At 40.7% G+C, this 27170-nt stretch overlaps 1 protein-coding gene and 1 pseudogene across 1 annotated transcript; one reads left to right on the forward strand and one right to left on the reverse strand.

Annotated features, from left to right (window-relative positions):
- Positions 1–1041: 1041 nt before the first annotated feature.
- Positions 1042–4554, reverse strand: LOC147900189 (pentatricopeptide repeat-containing protein DOT4, chloroplastic-like). Its single transcript, XM_087376547.1, has 2 exons — positions 4180–4554; positions 1042–4057 (listed from the first exon to the last, which is right to left on the reverse strand). Exon 2 carries the CDS (start codon positions 4041–4043, stop codon positions 1722–1724), a length of 2322 nt encoding a protein of 773 aa, XP_087232673.1. The 5' UTR covers positions 4044–4057; positions 4180–4554; the 3' UTR covers positions 1042–1721.
- Positions 4555–19702: 15148 nt separating this feature from the next.
- Positions 19703–22023, forward strand: LOC147900190 (protein STRICTOSIDINE SYNTHASE-LIKE 5-like; annotated as a pseudogene).
- The last annotated feature ends 5147 nt before the right edge of the window (positions 22024–27170 follow it).

The raw sequence follows: 27170 nt of genomic DNA on the forward strand, positions 1-27170 counted from the left end.
GGGAGCATTATCCAAAAATTAGAATGATTATCTAGCTATATAGTGGGCATATAAGATTCCACTTAAGGTAACCACCAACCACACACCATTCTTCTTGACTTTTGGCTAAGAGGCAAAAGGGCATTCCTTATGCCAAGCTTAAGAATGATAGTGGAACATGAACTAGGGGATCTGAACTTAGATTTGAGACTATAATAATTGAGTGATTTGAGTACAATCGAATCAAGGGCTCCATGGTCATAAATAGTTATTCAAAGAGGTTAAAGCAAAAATGGCCATCACATTAAACCAAGATCGTTGGAAGAAAGGATGTTGGTCCCAATTTACAAGTGATAAGTAGGGCTAAGAATCTAAATCTCTACATGGGATGGATTGGTCCATACATGCCCATATAATGGAAGGCTATCCTTGGAAGATTTGGATCACCATGCATTGCCCAATGGGTCACTAATTTGAAGGTGAAAGCCTATACACTTGAGGTGAATGTAATCATGAACACACAAGTATTAAGCTCGAAATTCCACTACAACAAGGAATAAGAAGGATTACATTATCGGCAACTTCCAATCAAAATAACCTGAAAAAAAATTGATCCAAATGATTGTAGGCACAAAAAGGGCACACTAATAGCCAATGGCACTAATGATAGTTAATGGCCTTGACAATACTTCATGGAATGAGAAGGCATATCAATCGTTGGAAAGGCTAAGCTAAATGCCTTCCACCACGTGGAGACTATTTGATGATAACATTTTAAAAAAACCATTAAATTGTGTGCTAAAGAAGAATCATCACTCACAATCAATATCCAAAAGGTGGTGGTTAGTGAAGACAAGGGGGGCATAAGTGTTTCCCCTATAGGATACAGGTTATGATGAAGTCCCCATAGGATACAGGTTATGATGAAGTCCCTAGGACTTCCATAAGAGAGTGTTTCCCCTATATGATGTACAAGGATACTTCCGAATCAAGAAGATGTGGTCCTCCATCCACTTCGTATACAACTCTGCATCAGACAAGTAGAAGGATGCTCTGAGGACAATTCATGTTAATAATACCCTTGTAGAACTACCCATAGATCAAAAGGCAATAAAATCCAAGTGGACATATACGATATTAAGAGGAGAACCCAGCAGCATAGCTCAGTATAAAGCTAGGCTAGTGGCTCAAGGGATGTACATATTTGAAACATATGCACCAGCATCAGTCATGTAGATTCAGGCATTTGCAGCTTTGAAAAAATGGCAGGTGCATCACATAAAAGTAACTACAAATTTCTTACAGGGAGAGCTGTCCCAAGACAGCATTTGGAGGACTTGGACACTTGTGTACAAATGCAAGGGTTTTTAGTAATAGTGTCATATCTTAGATTTGGAATATCTTGTATCCCCAAGTGCAACTTTGTCAGCTTCAATAGACTCCAGCCTGGCTTCTTCCATGCTTGTTCTTTGACTCCCATACCTTGAACTTCTTCACTGCCTGAGTATGAGCATATGCATAGATGTTATACATCAAGACATAAGCTGCAGCATCCTTTTCATCCAATTGCAGTCCCTGCTCAAATATCAAGTTGCTTAAGCACCACAAAATTTGCATATGGTGGCTTTGAAGCAGGTATTACAACATGTGGAGGCAGCTTTGTCTACCATATTGTGTACAAATGCAGCTTTGTCTACCATGATTGTGTACAAATGCAAGGTTTTTCGTGATAGTGTCATATCTTAGATTTGGGAACATCTTGTGTCCCAAAGTGTGACTCTGTCAGTTTCAATACAACTCCAACATGGTTTCTTCCATGCTTGTTCTTTGACTCCCATTACTTTGAACTTCTTGGCTGCCTGTGTATAAGAATCTGCATAGATGTTATACATCAAGACATAAGCTGCAGCATCCTTTTCATCCAATCGCAGTGCCTGTTGAAATGCGTGTCTTCCCAGTTCAACATTACTACAGTTTCGACAAGCACCCAGCACACTATGCCATACCACAAGATCAGGTTGAAAAGGCATGCTCTCCACCATCGCTACTGCCTTGTCTACTTGGCCTGCACGACCAAGGAGATCAACCATGCAATTGTGGTGTTCACTAGTTGAAGTGATGCCATAATCTTTACTCAAAGCCTCAAAGTACTTCTGGCCCTTATCCACTAGACCAGCATGACAGCATACAGTAAGAACACTAAGGAATGTAACAGCGTTTGGCTTTACTCCCTCTCTTTTCATTCTCTCAAGCATATGGAAAACCATTTCACTTTCTCCATGATGGGCATATCCTGTGATTATTGCATTCCAAGAGGTCACATCTGGAAAGATACCTTCCAGTTGCATTTGTTCGAAACAGTTCAATGCTTCCTCACTAAGCCCATGTTGAGCATACCCTGCAATGAGTGCAGTCCATGAGACACCATCTCGGACTGGAAGCTTGTCAAACACATCACGTGCTTTTGCAAGCGAGCTACATTTGGCATACATATAGACCAAGGTAGTGCCAACACAAGGATCTCTTTCCAACCCCATTCTAGCAATTTCAGCATGTATTTCCCCGCCCTTATCTATGGCTCCTATATCACCACAAGCTTTCAAGCTGCAAACAAGTGTGACAGCATTCAAAGGCACACCCTCCAGTTGCATCTGTTTGAAACAATTCAGTGCTTCTTCACCAAGACCATGCTCAGTATATCCTGTAATAAGTGCAGTCCATGAGATTACATCTTGAACTGGAAGCTTGTCAAATGCTTCCCTTGCTTTTGCAAGCGATCCACATTTGGCATACATATCAACTAAAGTGCTGCAAACAAAAGGATCCCTTTCCAATCCCTTTCCTGCAATCTCAGCATGTATTTCTCGGCCCTTGTCTATGGCTCCTACGCTGCCACAAGCTCTCAAGCTGCAAACAAATGTGGCAGCATCTGGAGAAACACCCTCCAGTTGCATCTCTTCAAAACAGTCCAGCGCTTCCTCACCAAGCCCGTGTTCGGTATATCCTGCTATTAATACAGTCCACGAGACTACATTTTGAAGTGGAAGGTTGTCAAACACTTCCCTTGCTTTTCTAAGCGCGCCACATTTGGCATACATATCAACCAAGGTGTTGCCAACAAGAGGATACCTTTCCAACCCCTTTCTAACAATTTCGGCATGTATCTCTTCGCCCTTCTCTATGGCTCGTATGCTGCCACAAGCTTTCAAGCTGCAAACAAATGTGACAGCATCTGGAGAGACACCCTCAAGTTGCATCTGTTCAAGACAGGTAAGTGCCTCCTCCCCAAGCCCATGTTGGGCATACCCTGCGACTAGTGCAGTCCACGAGATTACATTTTTAACGGGAAGTTTCTCAAACGCTTCCCGTGCTTTTCTAAACAAACCACATTTGCCATACATATTAATCAAAGCGTTACCAACATAAGGATATCTTTCCAACCCCTTTGAGGCAATCTCAGCGTGTATTTCTTGGCCTCTTTCTAAATCCTTCAGACCAGCACAAGCCTTCAGTAATGCTACAAATGTATACGTGCTAGGATGTACACAATTCTCTTGCATTTTCTGGTACAGGTTCAGGGCATGATTTGATTCCCCAGATTCAGTATAACCCACGATGAGAGAAGTCCAAGAATTCTCATTCGGTACGACCAACTGGTTAAAAACGTGCAGAGCATAGCGCATGCTTCCACATTCGACCAGCATTGGGACAAGGTAATTTCCGAGAGAACTATTGGCTTCCAGCCCATTTTTGCACATATAAGTATGCAGGCGCTTGGCATATGTTCCATTTTTTGCTTTTCTGCACTTCTGCAAGATGCATTTTAAGTTCTCAAACGAAGGCAGCTGGGGGACCCGTTCCATGGAAGTGACTGCCTCCTCTAAGCTCAGCATCCCCAGCCAGTGTTCTCTCGCATCACTTGTGCTGTAGATGCGTAAAACCTGTACTGCAGGCCTGACGCTGCCCTTGCAATTGCTTAGACTCTCCAACAAGCCAAGGTCTTCAGAACCAGATGCTTCGGCCCCTTGCATTCCCTCGCTTTGGGACTTCTTTCTCTCGAGCATGTCTTTAACCCAACCTGGATTGTGCCAGCAATATGACCGAGTTTAACCTGCGCATATTACTGCGGGGACACTTTGCTATTTGGGATGCTAGACAAGTGGGAGGTACTCCAGTATAATTGCTGGGTCATTGACATACCTGCGAAGCATATTCACAAATGAAAACCCATCTGAAACGGAGATATGTTGACCGTCTTCCGGGCTCGAACTTCTTGAGGTCTTCCAAGCCATCCCCAGCTGAAGGTCGGACAAATGTCTCCCTGACGCGCTCATCATGAAGCGATCCCTCGCTCTGCATGCCGGGCTAAGAGTTTCCTGCATGGTCCCTTGGAGCATTTTAACAGGATGAAAGTAACCAAATTGCTGTGGAATCGTTGGGGATCAACGAAGATGTTCGAATTCAATATCTGGAGCAATGACATCAACGATGAAAACAATGCAACTTCATAAAGAGTCCCTGAAAATGAATCTAAAGCCTTGGATCACGAATTCACGTACGCTCTATAATCCTAACCTCAACTCGTTGGACTCACGCTCCTTCATTAGGCCTGCATCGTTGCACAAGGGCCGTGGAGTTGTCCGGTGTCAGCCTAAGCCCTGCCCAAGCATCGTTAACCAATCAAAATTCACAAGCGTGAAGCTATCAAGTATCAGATGAATTATCATCCTCTAGTACTATCTCAAGCTACCTCGTCTAAACATGGCATGGTGACGACCATCCTCCCAAAGGGACCTTGGGCGTTGCCCTCGCATGAACCCAGCCTAAGTGGACCAAAAACAAGGAATGATGACTAGCATGATTAATGGCATGAGCTGTAGACTAGTAAGAGCTCTACATGGATCCGAGCTTTGAAGATGGCCTCATAGATCTAAATTTCAAGAAGCTGACCTTTACAGTCAGGCATTTAAGAATGATTGGATACTTGGTGAAATCCCACCCCACGTGGCCACCAATACTGGTCCTTGACTGGTTCATCGGGTTTGAACCTTGAGGATTGGCCATTAGATCCGTATATACAAGAGTGAAATGGGAAGGATGACCACTAGACCGAGATTTCAAAAATGTAGGTCCTTGAAGTTGGTAGAGGTGAATCTCAACGTCCTTTAAGTTGACCCATGGATCTATGCTCCTAAAGTTGGTGCTGAATCTAGGCATGATCACTGAGTTTGGGTCCTTACAAATCAATGCCCGAATTAGAGTCTGGTGACTACCAAATTGTAAATGCAATTTGGAGGCCAAAGTGTAATAATCAAAGTTAGCTTGCCAAAGTTTTGTCGTCACACTGATGGCCGCCGAGGTTGGCCACTAAACTACTTGGCATTAAAAAAGTGATTACCAGCTCTAGGCTTGTATATATATGACTTTCGAAGTTGGGCCTTTGAAGAACAATCCCTAGATTAGGCAATTTTTACATTGTCATGGATCAAGGAATCTGCTGGCTATCAAAAGGTTCCCAAAAGAAGCAATGAAAAAGCCATCTATATAACCATCAAGAAAACTTTGGAAAAAAGCGTTTATTGATGTTGTGTAATTATTTCCAACAAAATATCGATAGTATCTTTTGATTAGGAAATAAATCCATCATGATGCCATGAAACTTCTTTGTTTCTCCTTTTTGTTTAGGAAAGAGCTTCACTCCTCCACCCTCTCGTCAAGCTACCCTCTGTCCATCTCCACACAACCTCTCACCCTTCCCTCTAACAAGGCTGAAGACTTCCTAAAGAAAGGTCATCCTCATTCGAGTGAAAGAGGTGAGGACTCTCCATTCATGTGGCCTTGTTTTGTTCTCTCCCTATCCTCCTTCTCTCTCCCCATCCTCTAATCGCCTCTTCTCTCTCCATTTCTGTCAAATTACACGGCGCAGCGGAACAGAAACTAAATAAAGAATAGAGAGTACACAGCAAACTGGAGAGGAACAAACTTTTCCTTCAATATTGATGTAGTACAGATGATGGCTTCGTCTACCGGTGCACTCCCACAATGGAGCTTAGATGGCGATCTAAGCTACTAGCTAGAAGATCTGATCTGATCTGAACTGATCTAATACAATGGACTAGGGAGGTCGCCTCTTTATAGCTATGAGGGCGGTAGTCGAATCAACATAGTCGGTGGGGTCGACCAGTCGACCTAGTCGGTGGAGCCGACCAATCAACCTAGTGGGTGGAATCGACTAGTCGTCCATGGAATATTCAAGGAATATTCCCTATACCAGCCTCGAGAGCTCCCGCCCTCAAAACCGCTAGCCCCCCTGGGAACCCCCAGCTGGGGGCCAGCTAGCCCCCAGGCCCCAGCATGAATAGGGGGCTCCCACACAATCACCTTTCTACCATCAACGGTCTCATTGATAGACCTCACCTGACATGCAAGTCAGGATCCATCCAATGTCCCGGGCTCACACATGGCTTCTCCTTATATGGGGCCTTACAACTTGAGCACCTTGGACCACTGGTGGTTACCAAGAGGGTGGGGCATTGAGCATATCTAACAATTTCTCTCCCCTTTGCTCTTTTTTTCCATGTGGTGGTTCTCTGTTTTGTTTTAAAGGTTTTTATTTCTCTCCCTCTCCTCATTCTCCTTCCTCTTTTCTCCCATTTCTTTCCCCTTTCCTCTCTTCCCCCTTTCCTCTTTCTCTCTTATTTATGTTGAGGGATTTTCCTCCTCTCCCTCTCCTCTTGCTCCTTCTCTCCTCTCTTCTTGTCTCTTCTTCTCCTTTCCTCTTTTTCTCCATGTCTCAATTTTCTTGTTTTGCATTGAAATTCTCTCTCTCTCTCTCTCTCTCTCTCTCTCTCTCTCTCTCTCTCTCTCTCTCTCTCTCTCTCTCTCTCTCTCTCTCTCTCTTATTTTTTTCCTTTCTCACTCTCCTCTTTCTTCTCACACGTCTATTGATGTTGATGGGGCCTTATTGTGGATTGATTGGAAACGTTCTAATTTCATGGATGTGGCAACTTTGATGTATAGGGTTTAAGGAATTAATAGGTATTAACCAAGAGAGAAGATAATAATATCCTCTAGTGATTTGTGATTGCATGATGGCAAGTATTTCATGAATGAGTGGATGATTTGGTGGATTTTGTGATGAACCATCAAAAGGAGGTGATTTGAAGTGAAACAAGAGATGATCATCTCATCAAGATCACCTACATTATAAGAACGATTGGAAAAAACCATGCACATAGTGAAGAAAACCCCCAAGAGCACAAGTAGAAACACAAAGCCATGCACAAGGTGAAGAAGACCCCCAACAAATATAAGTAAAAAAATACAAAGCTACCAAATCTTGCATAGAAAACATTGGACAATATAATGCTTTGGAGGGTTGTGATTAGGACATTGCCCGTCAAGAGCCGAATGGAGTAAGGAATTAGAGGGAGCCATCAGGATGATGTTTAAGAGCTTGTGCAATGGCCCTATCAGCTCTCTTATCTTGACAATAGATAAATGTTTTCACGAGCTATAATTGCTTGGTCATGCTATATTTTCTCTTTTATTTGCTATATATATTAATAATATCTCTCTTTTCTGGAAAAAAAAGTTGGGTAATCTTGCTTGGGATTTGGTGGCAAGGGGTGTTGTTTGCATGCATACTTTGTAAGTCATCAATTTTCTCTTATTTCTTTTTTCTACAAGTGTTTCATGTGTCTATAGAGGCATATGGTAGGCTGAAATTGCCACCTAGGAAGAATATAGATATACCTATAACCATGGTACCATCGTGTTGATCAAAAATATTGAGGCTTGGGGAGAGGTTTCGACGATACCTTAAGAAATTCTAAGCCTGAACCTTGATATTAGATAAGCATGCACATCATAGGAGAGCTTCTAAATGCATACCTTTATCTTTACTAGTAAGGGACCTGTGCGTTGTTGCAGCATAACATGATACATTTTACATGTACTTTCATGAACATAAAGTCATACCGGGTTGCAATCACCCTTTTCTAACTCTTCCCAAAACCTTCGCTGAAGCTTCTGTCATCACGGTCATGATTGGCTAAGGAGGTCTCTCCTTGGCATGGAGCATTGCCAAGCTTTGTTGGATTGCAGGGTCCCTATCCTTCTCACATGTGCTTTCATCGCATGCTACACCTCCTCTTTTCTTACAAATGCATATCAATGCCCAGATCTAGTCGCTAGAAGCCACAACTACACATATATGCCTACAATTTGAGCTCATTTAAGTTTGTTCCTAGGATGCTCTTTACTACTGAATCATCATCGAGTTTTTGTTTGTCCCCTCATTCTCTACATGTCTCATCCATGGTTTGTCCTTTTGCTCATTTTCTCCATCTATAACTTCAAGTGGAAGGTAGGCATGGATTTGGATATTTGTATTGTATCTCAACTTGATTGGCACAACTATTGGATGCACAATGATAGAGCTGCCAACTATTTTTTATCATATTGAAAGAAAGCTATGATATAAGCCCTCGGTTGCTGCATTGATCTTTTAGACTTTATTTTCCTCATTGATAGCCTCTACATCTGCAAGAGCTTCAACATTGGTAATCTTTCCTAGCAAAATTCTCAAGCATCCCAATCCTCCACCTATGAGCGCTTCAAGTCATGGCACTGGTGCTTTCATGGTTGGTGTAAACTTCCGTGAGTAGATGCATGCAAGAATGAAAGAAAGGTATAAATTCACATCTCGATCATAGTAAGCCACAAATTGGAGAAGTATAATGTAGCAACTATTCTAGGAGACAAATAACATCTACATGCAATGATTACATGTAGTTGCTCGATTGTCGTTGTAGTAGAGAGATCAATCCCATTGCTTTGGGTGATTTCTTTAAGTAAATAGGTCCAAGGGAGTAGCTTGGAGTGTCTTTAGATTGATTCATTTAGTCATCCTATGAAGGAGCTAGAAGCTATAATGATTGATTAGGCTCTTACATAGCTCACGAAGAAGACAGAAAGTCGCTCAATATGAAAGAAGGAGACTCACTTGTAGTTTCTCATCTGTTGCAGTTCCTCACCCATGCGCCTCCACCACAACACATCCAGGCTTCACAGATAGGCACCACACATAGGCAATGCATGGGGGAGCAGTGATAGTGTTTCCGCTCCCTATTGTAGATCCATTGTCAAAAGCTAAATGCTATATGGATAATGTATTGGGTATGTTGATTGATATGGAATAAATGGTGCACTCACACATGTAGGTCCTAGGATAGGAATGGGTAGGAATGCATGGGTGCATTAATTAATGGTAGGCATAAAGTGTCATAGGCTAAGGGTAGAATAATGGGGTGAGGTTGTGACCTCTCGTATGCATGGAATGTGTGCATGAGCCATTAACACCTATTTCATTAATTTTGGACTCGTGCACTGTCCAAATTCATTTTGTGAGATAATTTTGGATAAAACATTTAAAAAAAAGAGGCTCTTATAAAACAAAACATTGAGTCAAACAGGAAGATTTTAAAAAATCAAATTAGAAAAAATGACGTGAGATGTTATTAAAACTAGAGTACATTAAAAATAGAGGACACACATTGTTAAAAGAGACAAAAAGTAAGATTTTAAAAAATCAAATTAGAAAAAATGGCGTGACATGTTATTAAAACTAGAGTACATTTCAAAAGAGCACATCACATTTGTACAAGAAGTAGATCATATAACTCAAAGCCATATGGTGTCAAAAAACACCTTAATACAGTCTCTCTTATCTTCTTAATCACCCAAAGTCTAGAAGATCTCATCATTGGTCTCTCTTATCTTCTCAACAACCCAATCTTTCACTGCCTCCACAGCTGTATCCTCAACATAATTACATGCAAAGAAGAAATTTAAGCAATCACAAATTGTTTCTTTATAATTTCTCTGTGAGGCTCTTATTGTTCTCTCAGCATCTGCATCAAATCGCCCATGACGAGAGCTGTGATAACGCAGGTTACTTAAGAAGTCTAAGAGATCTTGTCGTGATTTTATCATACGTCTTAAAAGTCTTTCACTCTCTGCTATCTTGAGAGTCTCCTCTCTGCGTGCCTTTGTGCATCAAATTCCTCTCTCTCCATGTGTGTCAAAGGAGAACCTTGTCGAGTTCTGGCCTCTCTCTGTGCTCCTTGGTCAGCAATCCATTCTTTGAGATTGTTAATTCCGAACTCCACGTCTTCGACAATGCCAAGGACATCCATGGGTGGGGAGATGATAAAGAAAGGGAGATGGACTACGGTGCAAGAAAGAAGAGAGTGTCTGTGGAAGGACTAGGATGGAAGAATACAAGTTAATGAGAAGCACTAGGATGGATGAAAGAAGAGAATGTTTGTGGAAGAACTAGGATAGAAGAATACAAGTTATCAGGATGGATGAAAGAAGAGAGTGTTTGTGGAAGGACTAGGATAGAAGAATACAAGTTACTCAGAAGGACTAGGATGTAAGAAATAAGAGAGTGTTTGTGGAAGGACTAGGATGGAAGAATACAAGTGCACTAAGGCACGATGTGTTCACTATGATAAGGATAAGGGTTGGAATAAAGTGAGAGAAGCATTGATAATGCTCTACTTTAAGTGAGTGGAGATTGTCCAACTGAATAAAATTTTACGGAGCATTGGGAATGCTGTACTTTAAGTGAGTGAAGCATTGGGAATTGATACTTGCGAGTGAAATATATTACAAGTGAGAGAGAGAGAGAGCGATATGATAAGGATAAGGGTTGCAATAAAGTGAGAGAAGCATTGGGAATGCTCTACTTTAAGTGAGTGGAGACTGTCTAACTGAATAAAATTTTGCAGAGCATTGGGAATGCTCTACTTTAAGTGAGTGGAGCATTGGGAATTGATACTTGCGAGTGAAATATATTACAAATATTACATCATCACATATTCATATCAAAATTCTCATCACACAAGGATTTATTTCCAAATAATCACATCATCACACATTCATATCATAAAATTGTGTGCATGAAGACATATGTTACAAATATTACATCATCACATATTCATATCAAAATTCTCATCACACAAGGATTTATTTCCAAATAATCACATCATCACACATTCATATCATAAAATTGTGTGCATGAAGAAATATATTACAAATATTACATCATCACATATTCATATCAAAATTCTCATCACACAAGGATTTATTTCCAAATAATCACATTATCACACATTCATATCATAAAATTGTGTGCATGAAGAAGTATATTACAAATATTACATCATCACATATTCATATCAAAATTATCATCACACAAGGATTTATTTCCAAATAATCATATCATCACACATTCATATCATAAAATTGTGTGCATGAAGAAATATATTACATCATCACATATTCATATCAAAATTCTCATCACACAAGGATTTATTTCCAAATAATCACATCATCACACATTCATATCATAAAATTGTGTGCATGAAATAATTATATAAATATCATCAGTAAATGCCACTTAAGGCCACTTAAGTAATAAGTCACAAATTGGTGTATAATCAATAAAAACTACAAACACAACATCATACATGCATCACAACTCTTCTGATGCTTTTAGTGGAGACTGTGGCAACTCTTCTGATGCTTCCAATGGAGGCTGTGGTGCTCTAGATGTACACTCAATCTCTACTTCTTCTGTAGTATGTAGTGCTTTCGGAGTAGACTCAGTATCCTCTTCCTTAAATGCAAGCAGAGGCTGTGACAACTCTTATGATCTTCCAGTGGAGGCTGTGGTGCTGTAGGTGTACACTGGGTCTCTACTTCTTCTGTAGTGTGCAGTGCTTTCATAGTAGACTCAGTCTCCTCTTCCTTAAATGCAAGCTCTAATATTGCTTCAGTTGCACGTTGTATTCTAATGGCAGCAATTAGGTCTCAAATGATTTTAGCCCTAAACAATTGTATATCCTCCTCTGAATATTTGAGCTCCAAAGAGTCTTCCGATGAGATCTGTGGCTTAAGTGAGAAAATTTCTTTGAAAATCAACATGCAGTTGTAGGCAACTCTCCACCCACAACTATGCCCATCTTCCTGCTCTACTACTAAACGCTTTTGGAAGTCTACTGAGTCTTTGTACTGTCCCATTTCTCTGATAGCAGATACCAACTTCTCAATCGACCTGCTCATCATGACATATTAAAAAAACTTAGTGTGTCTATTACATAAGGTACATAATATAGAAGTAACAACAGATTAATAGAATACTTACGTTTGCACTGAGCCATGAAAGCCTGCAATCGAGTTAACAAACCAACAATAGTTGTCTTCAAGGTCCCAAACCACCAGACTCCAATGTTCCCTACACGAATAATTAAGAATCATAATTATTTAACACAATGTTGCCAGTATAAGATGAAAATAAAGGTTGCCATGATACTTACATCTCGTGATATGCCATAAATAGGACTCGCACGCCATGTAAATGTAAAGGTGACGGGTACACCGTGGATGATTCATGGTGAAGAACTACTGATACGCTCGGAGAATTTTGATTTTACTTCTACTCATTGTGCGGTGATCGAACTACTTGCTGCTTCAGAGGTAATTAAAACGGTGTCCTTCATCGAAGGGTGGGATGCTCCCCAAGCTTGGGGGGAGATTTGGCGCATCTGCTTGTTGATTCCTGTGGATAAGCTCGTCCTGAATGGTTTATTCTCAATCTCACTACAAAGGTTTCTAGGCCTCGGCTATGGTTGGTAATGTTTCGACCAAGGAATCCATTTGTACCTAATCAACCTTTTGTGCCCCATTTCGAGCTTCAAATTGTAATTCTTTTTGGTCTTAAGATAAAGTATCAACAAAGGATTGCAAGTTTATTTGGTGCTGAACATTTGGCTCAAGTGTTGAATTCTCCCCACCCTCTCCTCCTACCTATCTTGGACTACCGAGAAACTTGGGATGTCCGAATTTTAGTCTTGGTGTGATGACATCTTGGATTCTTCAATTTGATGGAGCTTACAAACCTTCAACCAAGGCAGCTGGCATGGGTGTGAAGCTCACTTCACCAGGTGGTGAGGAGTATTGTTACAGCAAGTCTTCACCCGCAAGTACTTGCAATCGAGCTGAGTACTCGGCGCTCATTTTTGGGCTACAAAAGGCACAAGAACATCATGCCAAGTAATTGGAGGTGCAAGGAGATTCTCAACTAGTGTGTGAACAAGTTAGTGGAAGGTGGAAGGTGCGGAGCAAAGGCTTGGTTCCACGACATCAACAAGCATTGGAACTTTGCAACCAATTTGAAGAGGTAAAAATTCAGCATATCCCTCGAGCTCGAAATCTTGTTGCTGATTTCTTGGCACGTGAAGCTTGTACTTCAATCACGCATGATGCAAGTGGAAGAGCCACCCCAATAAAGCCGTAAGCCACGAAGGAGGGTGATCATTTGTAAGGAATGCAAAGGTTGTGGTCATCATGAAACTAAGTGTTGGGCATACTTGATACGAGTTCACCGACTTCGAAAGATCATCAGGAGGGTTCTCAAGGACATTGCTCAAAAGAAGGATGCCAGACTGCACACCCCTTGAAGAAATAGCATGGCAACTACAAGAACTGGAAGAAGCTGAAGGTGATGTGCAAGCTCTCCAACTGTTGACATTTGTCATGGCATTCTTGTTTGCCTTGATGGACAACCTCATGCAACGCCGCGCCTCTAACCCTCGCTTGTAAAGATCGATGTGATATCATGAGGGTTGGTCCTTTTAAGATTGTCTATGTGCTATTCTATGCTGAAGATTCTTCTCGGTGTAGTATTTCACACTACACCAGTCACACCCTACCCTGCCTATGTGTGCTTTGTGGATGTATCTTCACCCGATTTTCAGTTCAAACTTCCTCTTACTATTGTTTGTCCATAAATAAGCCTCTCTTTTCCATCTTCCAAGCATGGCTGACATTCTCGTGTTTTGTGGATGGGTGGAAGAAAATCCAAATGAGTATATGTTCTATTTTCAGTAGGGGTCTTTTTTGTGGGACCATGATTTCTTGAGCATACCTTATGCAGATCACTCTGGTTACAGTTTGAGCCATGTGCGCTCATTTGTGGTGCACATTGGGTTGCAGTGGATGATTTATAGGCCATTTGGATGCATTGCGATCCTTATTGGATGTGCTGATAGGCCCAGATTGCCTTGTGGGATGCTATTTTATGGACGCTTTGCACATGGATGCTATATGATGCTGAGGACAACTTTGACACATTGCAGGTGATGCACTGATAGTCTTATGCTCTCTTGGATGAGATATTATTGATGCATATGCCCATGGACGGTGTTTATGCTTGAGCCATTTGGCACTTATTGGCATTTTGGATTGCCATTGCAGTTGGCATTTTCTTTTGGGCCAGATTTGCTCATATGGATGCATAGTACATGCACATGAGTCAGCTACATCTTTTGATGCTATGAGCTTTGAGTTTTGGTGATATTTCAATCTATTGTGGCATACACATTTGGGTGCACCTAGTATTTGGTGTGATTCTCTCTTACAGGCACTAGCATTTGGGATTTTGCTTTATTTGCATTATGGCATCCTCTTCCATGTCTGAAAAGGAGTTTTTCAACATTAAAAAGTTTGATGGGACAAACTTTTCTTTGTGGAAAGAACATATAAGGGATGTGCTTATTCAAAAGAAGCAGATTAAACCCTTGGCAAGGATTAAAGCTAAGCCTGCAAATATGTCCGAGGATGATTGGAATGGGTTGGATGCATTAGAAAAGTCTACTATTAGACTTCATCTTGCAGAGTCATTTTATTTCACAGTAGTAAATGAGCAGACTACAAAAGATTTGTGGAAGAAACTGTGTGCCACTTATGAGAAGGAAACTGCCTCTAATAAAGTTTACCTCATGAAGAGGTTGTTTGAGCTGCAGATGAAGAAACGGGTCTCCATTTCTTCTCATTTGAATGAATTCAATATTATTTTCAGCCAGCTTCAGGATCAGAAGATGAATTTTGATGCGGAGACTGAGGTAATATTTCTCTTATGTTCATTGCCATCCTCATGGGATACCTTCCGTATAGCTGTCAGTAACTCTGTACCTGGTGGAGTACTGAAATTTGATGATGTTGTGGGTGGCTTGTTGGTCAAGGAGATTAGACGAAAGTCTATGGATGGCAACAAGCAGGATGCAGCCTTAAATGTGCAAAGGGGCAGATCACAGTTTAGGGGGAAGTCCCAAGAAAGAGGGAAGTCTCGTAGAAAATCCAGGGCACAGAACATTGAGTGTTACCACTGTGGCAAGAAGGGACATATGAAAAAGGATTGCTACAAGCTGAAAAGAGAGCAAAAGGATAAGAAAAAGAATGGGATGTGAAATCTAGCATCATCTAGCTGACCCACTGAAATAAGACTCTTGGTCAACTTAGGCACATGTCTCACATGTTTTAAAATAAATGCAGACCCATTTGCAAAAGAAAACTTTATGTCACCTACTCCCACTATGTCACATGCATAGTCATTTCCAAGATGCACACAACCTCTCTTTCCACTGTCATAAGTGGAGAACCATTCCCTATGGGGAGTAACATGGAATGAAGCACCAGAATCCAAAATCCAATCCTTGGAATATGCATCATCTGAAGTGGTAAGCAACTCTGCAGATGAACTAGACATGAAGAGAACGTCATTGTCACTATCATGTGTGACTGCATTTATCTCCTCGATCTTCACTTTTCCTTTGTCCTCCCTTGCACTCTTTGCCTTTTGATTTGCACCCTTTTGGCTTTCAGAGTTGGAAAATTCAGAAGGGCTCTATGCTTTTGGCCAGGGGTGCCAAGTGTGGGACTTTGTATCCCTTACATGTATCAGGGGTATTTGATCATGTTGTTGCAATAACCAAGCAACCAAGCACTTCTTTGTGGCATTGCAGGTTGGGGCACATGATCCAGAATGGAATGAAACTCTTATGCCATTTGGGTTATGTACCGCATTTGAGTTTCTCCGATTTTGAATTTTGTGAGCACTGTCTCTATGGGAAGCAGACTAAATCAGCCCATAAAAGAAGGGAAAGAAAGAGTTTGAAAAGCTTGATTTGGTGCATTTAGACGTATGTGGTCCCATGCCTACACGGTCATTAGGTGGGTCTGAATACTATGTGACATTCATTGATGATGCAACTAGGAAAGTTATGCTATAGCTCGGAAGAGTGATGTGTTCCAAGTATTTCAGAAATGGCTGGCCTTGGTTGAGAATCAGTTAGGTAGAACACTTAAATGCCTACGAACTGACAATGGTGGAGAGTATCTCTCTCATGACTTTTAGCATTTCTATGATACACGTGGGATTAAGAGGGAGCTCACATCCCCTCGTACTCCAGAGCAAAATCCAGTTGCAGAAAAGATGAACCATACCATTCAAGAAAGGTTGCAATGCATGCTTTCCAATGCAAGTCTTTCTGGTGGTTTTTGGGCTGAGGCAATGAAGACTACAGTGCATGTGATCAATAGATCACCTAGTAAGAGTTTGGATGGTGGTATTCCTGAAGAGGCATGGAGTGGCAAGAAGCCCTCTTACTCTCATTTGCATATATTTGGGGGTGAGGCATATGCACATGTGCCAAAAGAGCTTCGAAAGAAGCTAGATCCTAACTCTAGGAAATGCATCTTTCTAGGTTATGGTGAAAGTGGAGAGAGGGGCTATCGTCTCTGGGATCCAGAAGCAAAGAAGATCATACACAGCCATGATGTAGTCTTCAATGAGAAGAAGATGCATAAGGCACCCATGAGGGATGTGGAAATGAGGAGAATCACTTTCCAGGATGTGAATCCACCTACATATGTTGATAGACAGCAAGCTGTCCATGCACCAAATGTGCAAGAAATGGTACCACCAAATACTCCCACAGGTATACAATCAAGGGTAGATGATGGATCATCTATTGGTGGAAATGATGAGCCAAATGTCTGATATGCAAGTGGGACAGCAAGCTGAAATGCCCTTGAGAAGATCATCTAGAGTGTCTAGACTGCCTAATAGGTTTGTTCCAGGGATAGACTATGTGATGCTTACTGATTGCGGGGAGCCTTCTTGCTACAGAGAGGCTATGATGCATGAGGATCAACACAAGTGGGAGTATGCTATGCAATCAGAGATGAGTTCACTTATGAAAAATAAGACTTGGGACTTGGTTTCTTCACCACATGGAAAGAAAGCATTGCCATGTAAATGGGTCTACAAGATGAAGGTCACAGGTGATGATGTGCCTAGGTACAAGGCCAGTTTGGTCGCTAAAGGGTTCAAGCAAGAGAAGGGTGTGGACTTTGTTGAGATATTCTCTCCAGTTGTGAAGATGACCACACTTAGATGCGTGCTTGGACTAGTGGCAACAGAGGATATGGAGCTTATGCAGATGGATGTCAAGACAGCTTTCTTGCATGGGGATCTGCATGAGGAAATTTACATGGTGTAGTCGGAAGGCTTTGAAGAAAAGGGCAAAGAGCATTTAGTTTGCAAGCTGAAGAAGATTCTCTATGGTCTTAAGCAAGCGCCTAGAGAATGGTATCAGAAGTTTGATGCTTTGATTCGATCCCAGGGTTTTAGAAGGAGTGAAATCGATCACTGCCTCTACACTAAAAGGGCTAAGGATAGTAGCCTCATAATCCTGGCACTATATGTAGATGATATGCTATTGGCTAGCAAGAATACTTATGAGATAGATGCATTAAAGGCCAAGTTGCATGAGGCCTTTGATATGAAGGATTTGGGACTTGCAGGTCATATTCTTGGTATGCGCATCATGCGTGATCGGAGTAGGAAACTCCTTTGGCTTTCACAGAAGGGGTATGTTACAAAAGTATTGCAGCGTTTCAATATGGAGGGGGGGAAGGCAGTGAGTACTCCATTGCCTCCATATGTGAAACTGAGTCATACAGTTAGTCCCAAATTAGATGAGGAGAGGGCCATGATGGCCAAGGTTCCTTATGCATCAGCGGTTGGGAGTCTTATGTATGCTATGATAGCTACTAGTTTAGACATTGCATTTACAGTGGGAGTTGTTAGCTGGTATATGGCTAATCTAGGAAAGAGGCATTGGGAGGCAGTTAAGTGCATCATGAGATACATGAAGGGTACCAAGGAGATGTGCATCTACTTTGGTAAAGGAGACATGCGTGTACTTAGGTACACAGATTCAGACTATGCAGGGCATGTGGATAGTAGGAGATCCACTTCTGGTTATGTGTTCACCTTTGCAGGTGGTGCAGTGTCGTGGATGTCTCGCTCATAGAAGTGCATTGCTTTGTCTACCACAGAGGCTGAGTATGTTGCAGCCACAGAGGGTTGCAAGAAGGCTATATGGCTTGATCGGCTAGTGGGAGATTTGGGGATTCATATAGGTGTACCGACATTGCATAGTGATTCCATGAGTGCTATTCAGCTAGCACGGAATCCGATCTTTCATGCAAAGACCAAACACATTGAGGTCAGGTACCATTTCATCAGGGAGGTACTTGAGGACAAGAGCATAGGACTTGTTAAGGTCCATACAGATGACAACCCTACAGATACGCTAACGAAGAGTCTACCTAGTCAGCGGTTTGAGTATTGTCATGTATTGATGGGCATTGGATAGTATGCTCACTGGTTGTTCTCCCTTTAAAGGCACATTGTCCTTTAAGTGGGAGGTTGTGGGGGTTAAAGGTCACTGTGCCTTTACCTCGGTTATGTACAATACTCAAATGCATATATAAAAATGAATGAAAAAGAAGATTAGGGTGGTTGTGCACCCACCAAAACTTGTGTGGCTCTCTGTTTCTCTCTCTCCCTCTTCCGTTCTTGCTTCCGTTGAGAGCACTCTCAGAGAGGTGAGGGGCATTTTGGGTAAAACAAAGTATTACAGTGCTTTGTTGATATGTTTTCTGAAAAGATGTATCCTATAAATTTATTGAGAAAGAAAAATGTATCTTTCCAACGGGGACTAGAGCAAGATGAGGCATTTTGTTTGCTTAAGGAATGCATGAGCCAAAGGCCAATTATGCAGCCTCCTAGGTGGGAGGATGATTTCTATGTGAATCCAAGTGTGTCAACTCATTCAGTGGGAGCTATACTACTTCAGAAGGGTGAGCAAGGATGCATGCAACTAGTGTATTATGCAAGTCGACAACTCACGGAGGCTGAGGAGAGGTACGGTGAAATGGAGAAAGAAGGTTTATCTTTGGTCTTTGCAGTGAAGAAGTTTAGGTCATACTTGTTGTTGCCTCGCCCTTTTTTCTTCCTTACGTCTCAACCTGCTTTACAATTTTTGGTTCGCAAACCCAATCCTTCTGGAAAGTTTTCTAAGTGGATTTGTGAGCTTCAAGAGTTCTCTTTCACTTATATTACAGAAAGCACCACTAGAGCTTCTCTGGCAGATTTGCTTACGGGTAAGGAGGAAGAAGAAGTAACAAAGGCAAAGGAAGACTTAGATGAAGAGTTGGAGACCTCGCCAACAGCTTTCAAGCTGCATTTTGATGGAGCCTTTAGCCCTTCTAGGAAATGTGGGGCTGGGGGATAATTCTATTTAATCCAGAAGGAAAAGAGGTATGGGCCAAGGGTAGGCGATTTCCTGAAGCAATACTAAATAATGTGGCTGAGTACAATGCATTGATCTGTGGATTAGAAGGTTGCCTTAAGGAAGGAGTGAAAGAGGTAGAGATTAAAGGAGACTCTCAACTGGCCATTAGGCAAATGAAAGGTGTTTATAAGGCACGGAGTCCTAATCTACAAGATCTTTATAAAAGAGCAATGGAGTTAAAGGAAGCTTTTGAGTTTTGCAAGTTTGTGCATATTCAAAGAAAAGATAATCATCAAGCTGATGAGATGGCTACTAAAGCTATGGCTTCTTTCACTGAAGCTACTCTTGCATTAATAGATACAGGTTGGCCAAAGCTCCAAGATGTTCAATATTACTTGGATGTACATTTTCCTCATGGATTGACCCCTCAACAAAAGTAGACAAATTCTTCCTGTCAATTGTAGTTTAGTCACCAAATAGATCAAAGCTTGGTGATCTACATGAAATACAACCTTATTACCAAGCAAGTAATGTCTGAACTTATGTAAAGCATATACCATTCCCAAAGGTTCTCTTTCAGTGACTGCATAATTCTTTTTAGCATCCTTTGTCAACACTCTGCTAGTATAATAAACAGTGTCAACACTTTGCTAGTATAATAAACAAGTCAGAACCATTTTTTATGCTTGTTTTGCATCAGTACTACTCCAACTGCCACATCAGAGGCATCTACAAATACATGAAAGGGTAACTCCCAATCTAGAGGTTGTAGGATAGAAGCTACTACAAACATCTTCTTTAAAACATCAAATGATTGCTGTTGCTCCAATCCCCATCCATATTTTACTCCCTCTCTTGTCAATTGGGTGAGTGACATACATACATGTGAGAGATACCTCATAAATCTACTATGCAATTTGATTTGGCCAATAAATCTAGACAATGCTTTGACATTCTTAGGAAACAAAGCTTTCTATATGACAGATACCTTCCTTGGATCAATAGCCATTCCATCCTCAGATATAATGTGACCCAATAACACACCTCTTTCCATAGCAAAAGCACATTTACTTGGATTTAAGCTCAAACGAGCCATCCGACATTTTTCAAAATATAATATGAGATGATCCAAATGATCTGATCTTTTACCAAAAACTATAAAAGCATCTAGGAATACTCTCATGAAAGAAGTAAGGTAATATGCAAACACCTCTTGAATCCACTTCTGGAAAGTTGATGGAGCATTCTTCAAAACAAAAGTCATTACATTGCTTGCAAACACTCCCCATTTCATGACAAATGCAGTTTTGTCTTTATCCTCCTCATCCATTCTTATTTGATTGTAACCACTGAATCCATCCAAAAAGCTATAAATTTCATGGCCTGCCACAACATCTAACATGGTATCACAAAAAGATAAAGGGAATGGATCAGTAATACTTCTGTTTACTCAGCTGCTGTCGCCAAAGATGGTTCAATCTATTTTACCCATGCGACTTACAAATATGATTTCGCGACGCATACATTGGATATCTTTGAGGCTCGACCCAACGGACGACTTCTAGGTACGATCCTTTCACTCGATCCACCACGGTTCTTATGAAAGATTTATTTTTCGTAAATGGAGTGGCCCTGTAGCCCTGTCCACGGATGAGCGTTTTCTTGTGGTCTGCGAGACTCCCGTGTAAGTCTTCCATCTCTTGCTTTGCAAATACAGTGCTTACCACGTGGTAGTCAGGTCAAGGCCGGTTTCCTCGAGAGACCCCTTACTGCTCACGGTGCTGACGAAATTCTGCGAGGTTTTCCTTGAAAGATTCGGGCTCTACAGAGCCTGATCGAATCACAAGTTGAGAAACAACATAGCAACTCAAAATATGATATGGTCGTTCTGGGTGATTGACAGATTGTGGCCAGGGCAAGATGCCAACGGTCTTGGCTGGAAGGCGAGAAGAGAGGCATTGCTGAGATCTTCATAGATAATCTGCCTGCTTTTCCTGATAACATTAAAAGCGACGGCAAGGGTAACTTTTGGATTGGTCTTGTCTCGGTAAGTACCAGTCCCAATAATTTCTCCTTGCTAGATTCTTGTTAAACCTTGTTAATGTCTCTCAAATTATCACGCAAAGCACGATGCCTAGTGACTAGATTCTGTGTTATGCAGAACGTTCGAAGCAACAAGGTCTGTCGGGTTTTATTTAAGAATGCTACTTTAAATCAGCTGGCCATCTGTTTAACATTTGATTATGTGCACGCTGCAGAGTAGTTCTGCTTTGCTCACTTTCGTCCTGAGATACCCGATTCTGAAGCATTTGCAGCTGGTGTTAGTATACAAACAAACGCTTTGAGAGAGCACTTGCGCTATGTAAGTGAAGAGGGAGTGCCGCTATCCAATTTTGCAGATCCCAATGGTGTAGCAATTCGATTTGTAACTACAGCTTTGGTTGTCGGACATGATCTGTATCTTGGCAATCTTGGAGAGGATTTTCTTGGCCATTTGAAGCTGAACTCCACTAATTGAATCCAAATTAAATTTCACTAGTTCATTGCTCATGTAACAAAAGTGCGAGCTACTTTCCCGCTCCTCAAAATGGTTGGATATGTGAACTCTTGGTATTTGGATGGATTGGAGAACAAATTAACCTTCTTATTCTCGAACAAGAAATTTAGGCGAGCGATCACAGTTTAGGCGAGCGGACCTAGGCAAGCGACTGCAGTTTAGGCGAGCGGAACAGAGTAGCCTGAGTTCTCTTTTTGTATTAGATCTCGAAGTATAGGGTTCAATGCTATCATTTATATAAAAACAATGGAATTACACAAACATATGGCTAAAACTCAATCTCAAGCATTTACGCACATATAACTCTTCTTCTATCCATTTCTACTCCATGTGGTTCATGTATTTGTCATGGACTTATTTAATTAATGTTTTTCACATTTATCTATACATTGTATTGAACTGTGCATCCACACTGACAAAATATTCTTGAAAACCAACAAAAATTTGCTTTAGTTTATCACGTCATATAATACCATCCAATCATTTACTTTTGATCTGTAACTAAATGCAATCCATAAATAGTCTGTTGAAATGCAATCCGCATAACTAAATAGAAGAGGCATTGAAGCCTACATAAACCAACAAACCCACAAAACTCAAAACTGCCAACGTGGTAGTATGGTCATGGCTTTCTATAAAGAAGTTCTCTCTCTTGTGAGGGCAAGTCTCACCTTTTGCATCTTCAACACAGGCTGATGGGTAAACCTATGTTGCTTTGGATCAAGGCCAAAGGCTCGCATAAACACAAGATAAATATGCTTGCAAGCCAAGTATGCAACCGCATGTAGGGGTTCATCCCACTCACCTACGTACTCTTGAACTTGCCACCTAGTGCTACCCAAACCACGACAATTTCCATCGACTGCCTCCCATGGTGCTACCCGAACCTAGATAGCAACCTTGTTGAGTGTCTTCCACATAACTCTTTTAGATAGTAGCAACCCATGGATTCTCAGGCCCTTTTATTTAAGTACAATAGACTACTTATACATCTTTAATTGGCAAATACAAATCTCTTCCCCTTTCAAAAATTTTTTCAGCTCATGTCCTTTCTTCAAACTCTAGACACGTGCAACTTGGTCTCTCGTTTATTGACACTTCATATTGGGAAGAACCAATTGATTTGTTGCTATTGCTTTCTATCACAAAATCTTCATGCTCACCAAGCTTCAGTACCTTCCTCTCTATGACACGTGTATCAAGGGTCATTGCAAGATGAATCTTTTGCCATGTTGCCTTTTGACCTATAGTATACACGGGGTGGTGACACACCTAAATCTTCTTGGGCCATGATTTTACTTGAACTAGCACATTCATTCTTTTCTTCATTTTCACTAGAGCCTACATTTTCCAACTTGAATCTTGCAACTGTGAGGCAGTCAACATTTTCTTGTGTAAGGGATGTTCCTTCTTACACAAGCCACACATTCGGGATGGTATCTAGTACTGGACTAATGTTGGAGTCAACGTTCCATGCATGTTGTATTGTAGAACCACACCATTTGAGATACTGGTCGACCATAAGGATGTTTTCTTGTAGCAAAGAAACATGGTGTTGGTACTGCCAGGCTGTGTTTTGAGATAATCTCATTGCACTTTCTTCTCTCAACTATCCACCTTGAACACTTCACCCGACTATCTACATTGGTCCTTCGAATTGCCCAAAATGCGTCTATCACCTTTCGCTCCACCATCCTTTTCCCATCTTGTTTAGCATGAACTTGTGGTTGACCTTCTAAGCTAGTTTTTGTTCTTTCATGTTCATTGCTTGTTAATATCCTTCAAGGCCGTCCCGTACTTTGCCTAGGTTGGTTGACCTGATCATATTTTGGCTTGTAGTCGGTATCCTCCTTAGGTCCGCTTACCTTTGCTGGTTTTCTTCTCTTTTGGATAGTCTCCCGATCAACTTCAAGGTGTGCTCTCTCATCTTATAGAGGGGATCCATCTATCTCATCCCTAATGACGTGTACCACCTCTGAAGGCTTGCGTGTCTTGCCCTCTCTTGCTCTCTATTACAGGGTTGCTATGGATGGACCATGTCCTATGTGTCTTCCCTCATCATATGCATTTTGCTTTGCACTTTGGATAATTGTGTTGCATATATTGCTAACTGCAACATCATATAGAGAGATCTTTGTTTTGCACCCTTCTACTACTAGCCAACTGTGGTGTTTTGCTTCTGAGAGATTCACAGTCGGTATTGGGGTTGCTCCAGGGCTTTGGATTGCCTACAAACGATGTCAATCTGCAGTTATGTGTCACTTTTATTAACAAAAATTAAACAACATCCTATTCTATTTGTGTCCCTTATCACTCCTTCAAAATTTTCCCAATGTTGAATTCTTACTCCACACCAACTGAGCCAACTCTTGGCTGCTAGAATAGTTCCTCGCCTCCAAAATGCATGCATCTTTTCAAATAGTTGGTCTGCCTCCTCCCTTATTTGACTCAGATGCCATCGCTCATATAACTCCTTGTGCTTCACACGATGTCCAATTGCTACATATGCCTGGTGTCGATGCAAACTTTGCTCCCTGTGGAAGAGGCATGACCACTCCCTTCCTTCGATCTTATGACCCCCATTGAATACATGTCGTATTGCCAACCATCCTGCTTGTGCTTCATAAGCCACATAAATCCATAAAAATTTGCTTTCGGATAGCCGGACCGTACCATGACCTAGTTGATGCAGAGGATTACCAAAAAGCGAGCGAAGAAAAGCGAGCAGTCCCAAATAAGCGAGCAAGATTAAATAGGCTTCAAGCGAGCGAGAACCTCATCCAGCATCTTATTCCTCTCAATATCATTGGAACAATTGATTTGATCATAAGCAAATTAAACATATTCCAACAATGAAGGCACGCCTGAAACTCACAATTAACTTCTCTTTCATCCCATACTATCAATTTGAGTCATTGTGGAGAGGTAGAGACACAACAATACATAAAATTTGCGATAAAAAAAGCAAACACTACTCAGATTGAACATCCACACAGCAAGATAATGATAGATCACAATGTAGAATATATGACTGAAAATATGTAAACATGATCATGTGCTACATATACATATAATGTCTTTTATGCTTGCAGAAGATCATCCATACATTCGATCCAAAAACATGGAAACAGAACTAACTATGTCAAAAGAAAAAAAACACATTTTCATCATAAGGATTAATTTTGCTTAGTGAAAATACCTATGTAATCTGGACAATACCATGCTGTAAAAAACTTAGGGAGCCAAAAAAGGATTTCAGCCCTCCATATTTCTATTATGACCAATGTCTAAATGATAGTTCTATCAGAACTAGAAATGAATGCATCTAACCACTATGTTGAGTGCTCATCCAGTATCCTGTAGACTATTATGTTAAACTCAATACGTGACCACAAACTCAAGCATAAGAGGAGCATGATTCAAGTGAAATAATTGGCAAAGACACTCGGTAACTAGTATCCTACTGCATCTAACAGAGAATATGCACCAGGCGTTAACAAGCTTTTATTTCCACCCGTATAAGCAAACTCGTATCTTGTAGTATGAAAAACTTTAAGGAAAACATTGCACTTAATGCATCAGTTAAGCCAGTGACTACTCATCATGCACAATCAAACAATCATGAAGGAAAGTCTAGTCAAGCAAGTTGAAGCAAAAAACCAAATATCTATTCGGATCTATGCCGTGGTGTATCCGCCAACCATGAGTAGCAAAAGAACCTATGAAAAAAGCAAAATAGGGATTATGCCACTCTACCATTATCACTTCCATGCTACAAATAAGGGAATACATAGTCATTTTAGGGTACTTTTAGGGTTCATTCCCAACCACTAAAAAGAGAGCCAATGCTATCTATTTGTATTCATAAAATCTTTATGAACATTATCATGTTCAATATAAGGATAGGAGCTAGCTCAATGGGTAGTCTTAAACAAATATAAATACTATTCAAATTTTAACCTTATGCAAAAGCTTTTTTTTAAACACAAAGTAAAACTTGATTATACATATAGATGGGAATCAGGTCACCATTGTAAGTATGTATTTAGTAATTAAGTTGAAAATATTCCCTTAGAAAAATAGCTCAATCAACATAGTACCCATATTATATATCCAAAATTTACAAGATCTCATTCATACCATTAGATTGTTTTCATCAATTGTCATCAGTACTAACCTCAATTGGCATTATGTATTTGGGTCAAAATAGTTTTTAGTATAGGATATAATGGAGCAATACATTTATGTAATATCTAGTGATCATAGTTTCTAATATAGGATAAATTGGAGCATAGAGTAATGTTGTCATTCAAAAATGATAATATACGTTCCTTGACCATATACAAGTATCATGCATTCATAAAAAAACTTAGTCATAAACTGCAATATAATGTGCCCATAATGCATGTACATTAAATCTTCACATGTTAGAATGTGAGAAAGGGAATAATTTAACTATGAAACCAGGGATCAATGTAGGAAATGGTCTTCTATGCACACATATATGCTAAGGGTCCATCTAATACAATATTGGAAATTGATGTGAGTATAAGTGTATGCATCCATCGGTGATGTATATGAGTGTATGCATCCATTTGTGATGTATATTGTTGTACTAATCCATGGTGCTTTACAGCTTGAGTTGTTTGTAGCACAATTAATCACAACAATTTTGTATTTTTTTAAAGAAAAATGCCATAAACAATTCATGCTACAAAACACACACAAAAAAATGGCATTTGTAGCATTAATCCAAGCATTTCCTACAAGCAATCTCCATCCCTCCCTTTCCTGCTTACTCTTTCGACCACCTCCACCCTCTTGTTGCCCTTCAAGACTGCCTCTTGCCCTCGGGGGGGTCACTATGTATAAACCCTCTATATCACATGCGTTCAAGGCCTATATTTAAAGTCCCTTATCTGTAAAAAAATTCATTAATAAAATGTACCCCTTTTCTATACAAATCTGTAAATTTTTTCCAAAACTATTTTAAATAGTCCCTTATGTATATATATTTCTGTAAATTTTAGAAATAAAAAAAATCCTTCTGTTGAACTCACGTGATAGGGTTACATATGATGAGTGACCCCCCCAAGCTCTTGCCTCCTCACCTCCTTGCTTCCTCACCTCCTCACCTCCTT

The sequence above is a fragment of the Dipteris shenzhenensis genome, chromosome 7 (assembly GCF_047967505.1).
Source record: "Dipteris shenzhenensis isolate YYH24624 ecotype China chromosome 7, Dip_SZ_1.0, whole genome shotgun sequence".
In the NCBI taxonomy this organism is placed as follows: Eukaryota; Viridiplantae; Streptophyta; class Polypodiopsida; order Gleicheniales; family Dipteridaceae; genus Dipteris; species Dipteris shenzhenensis.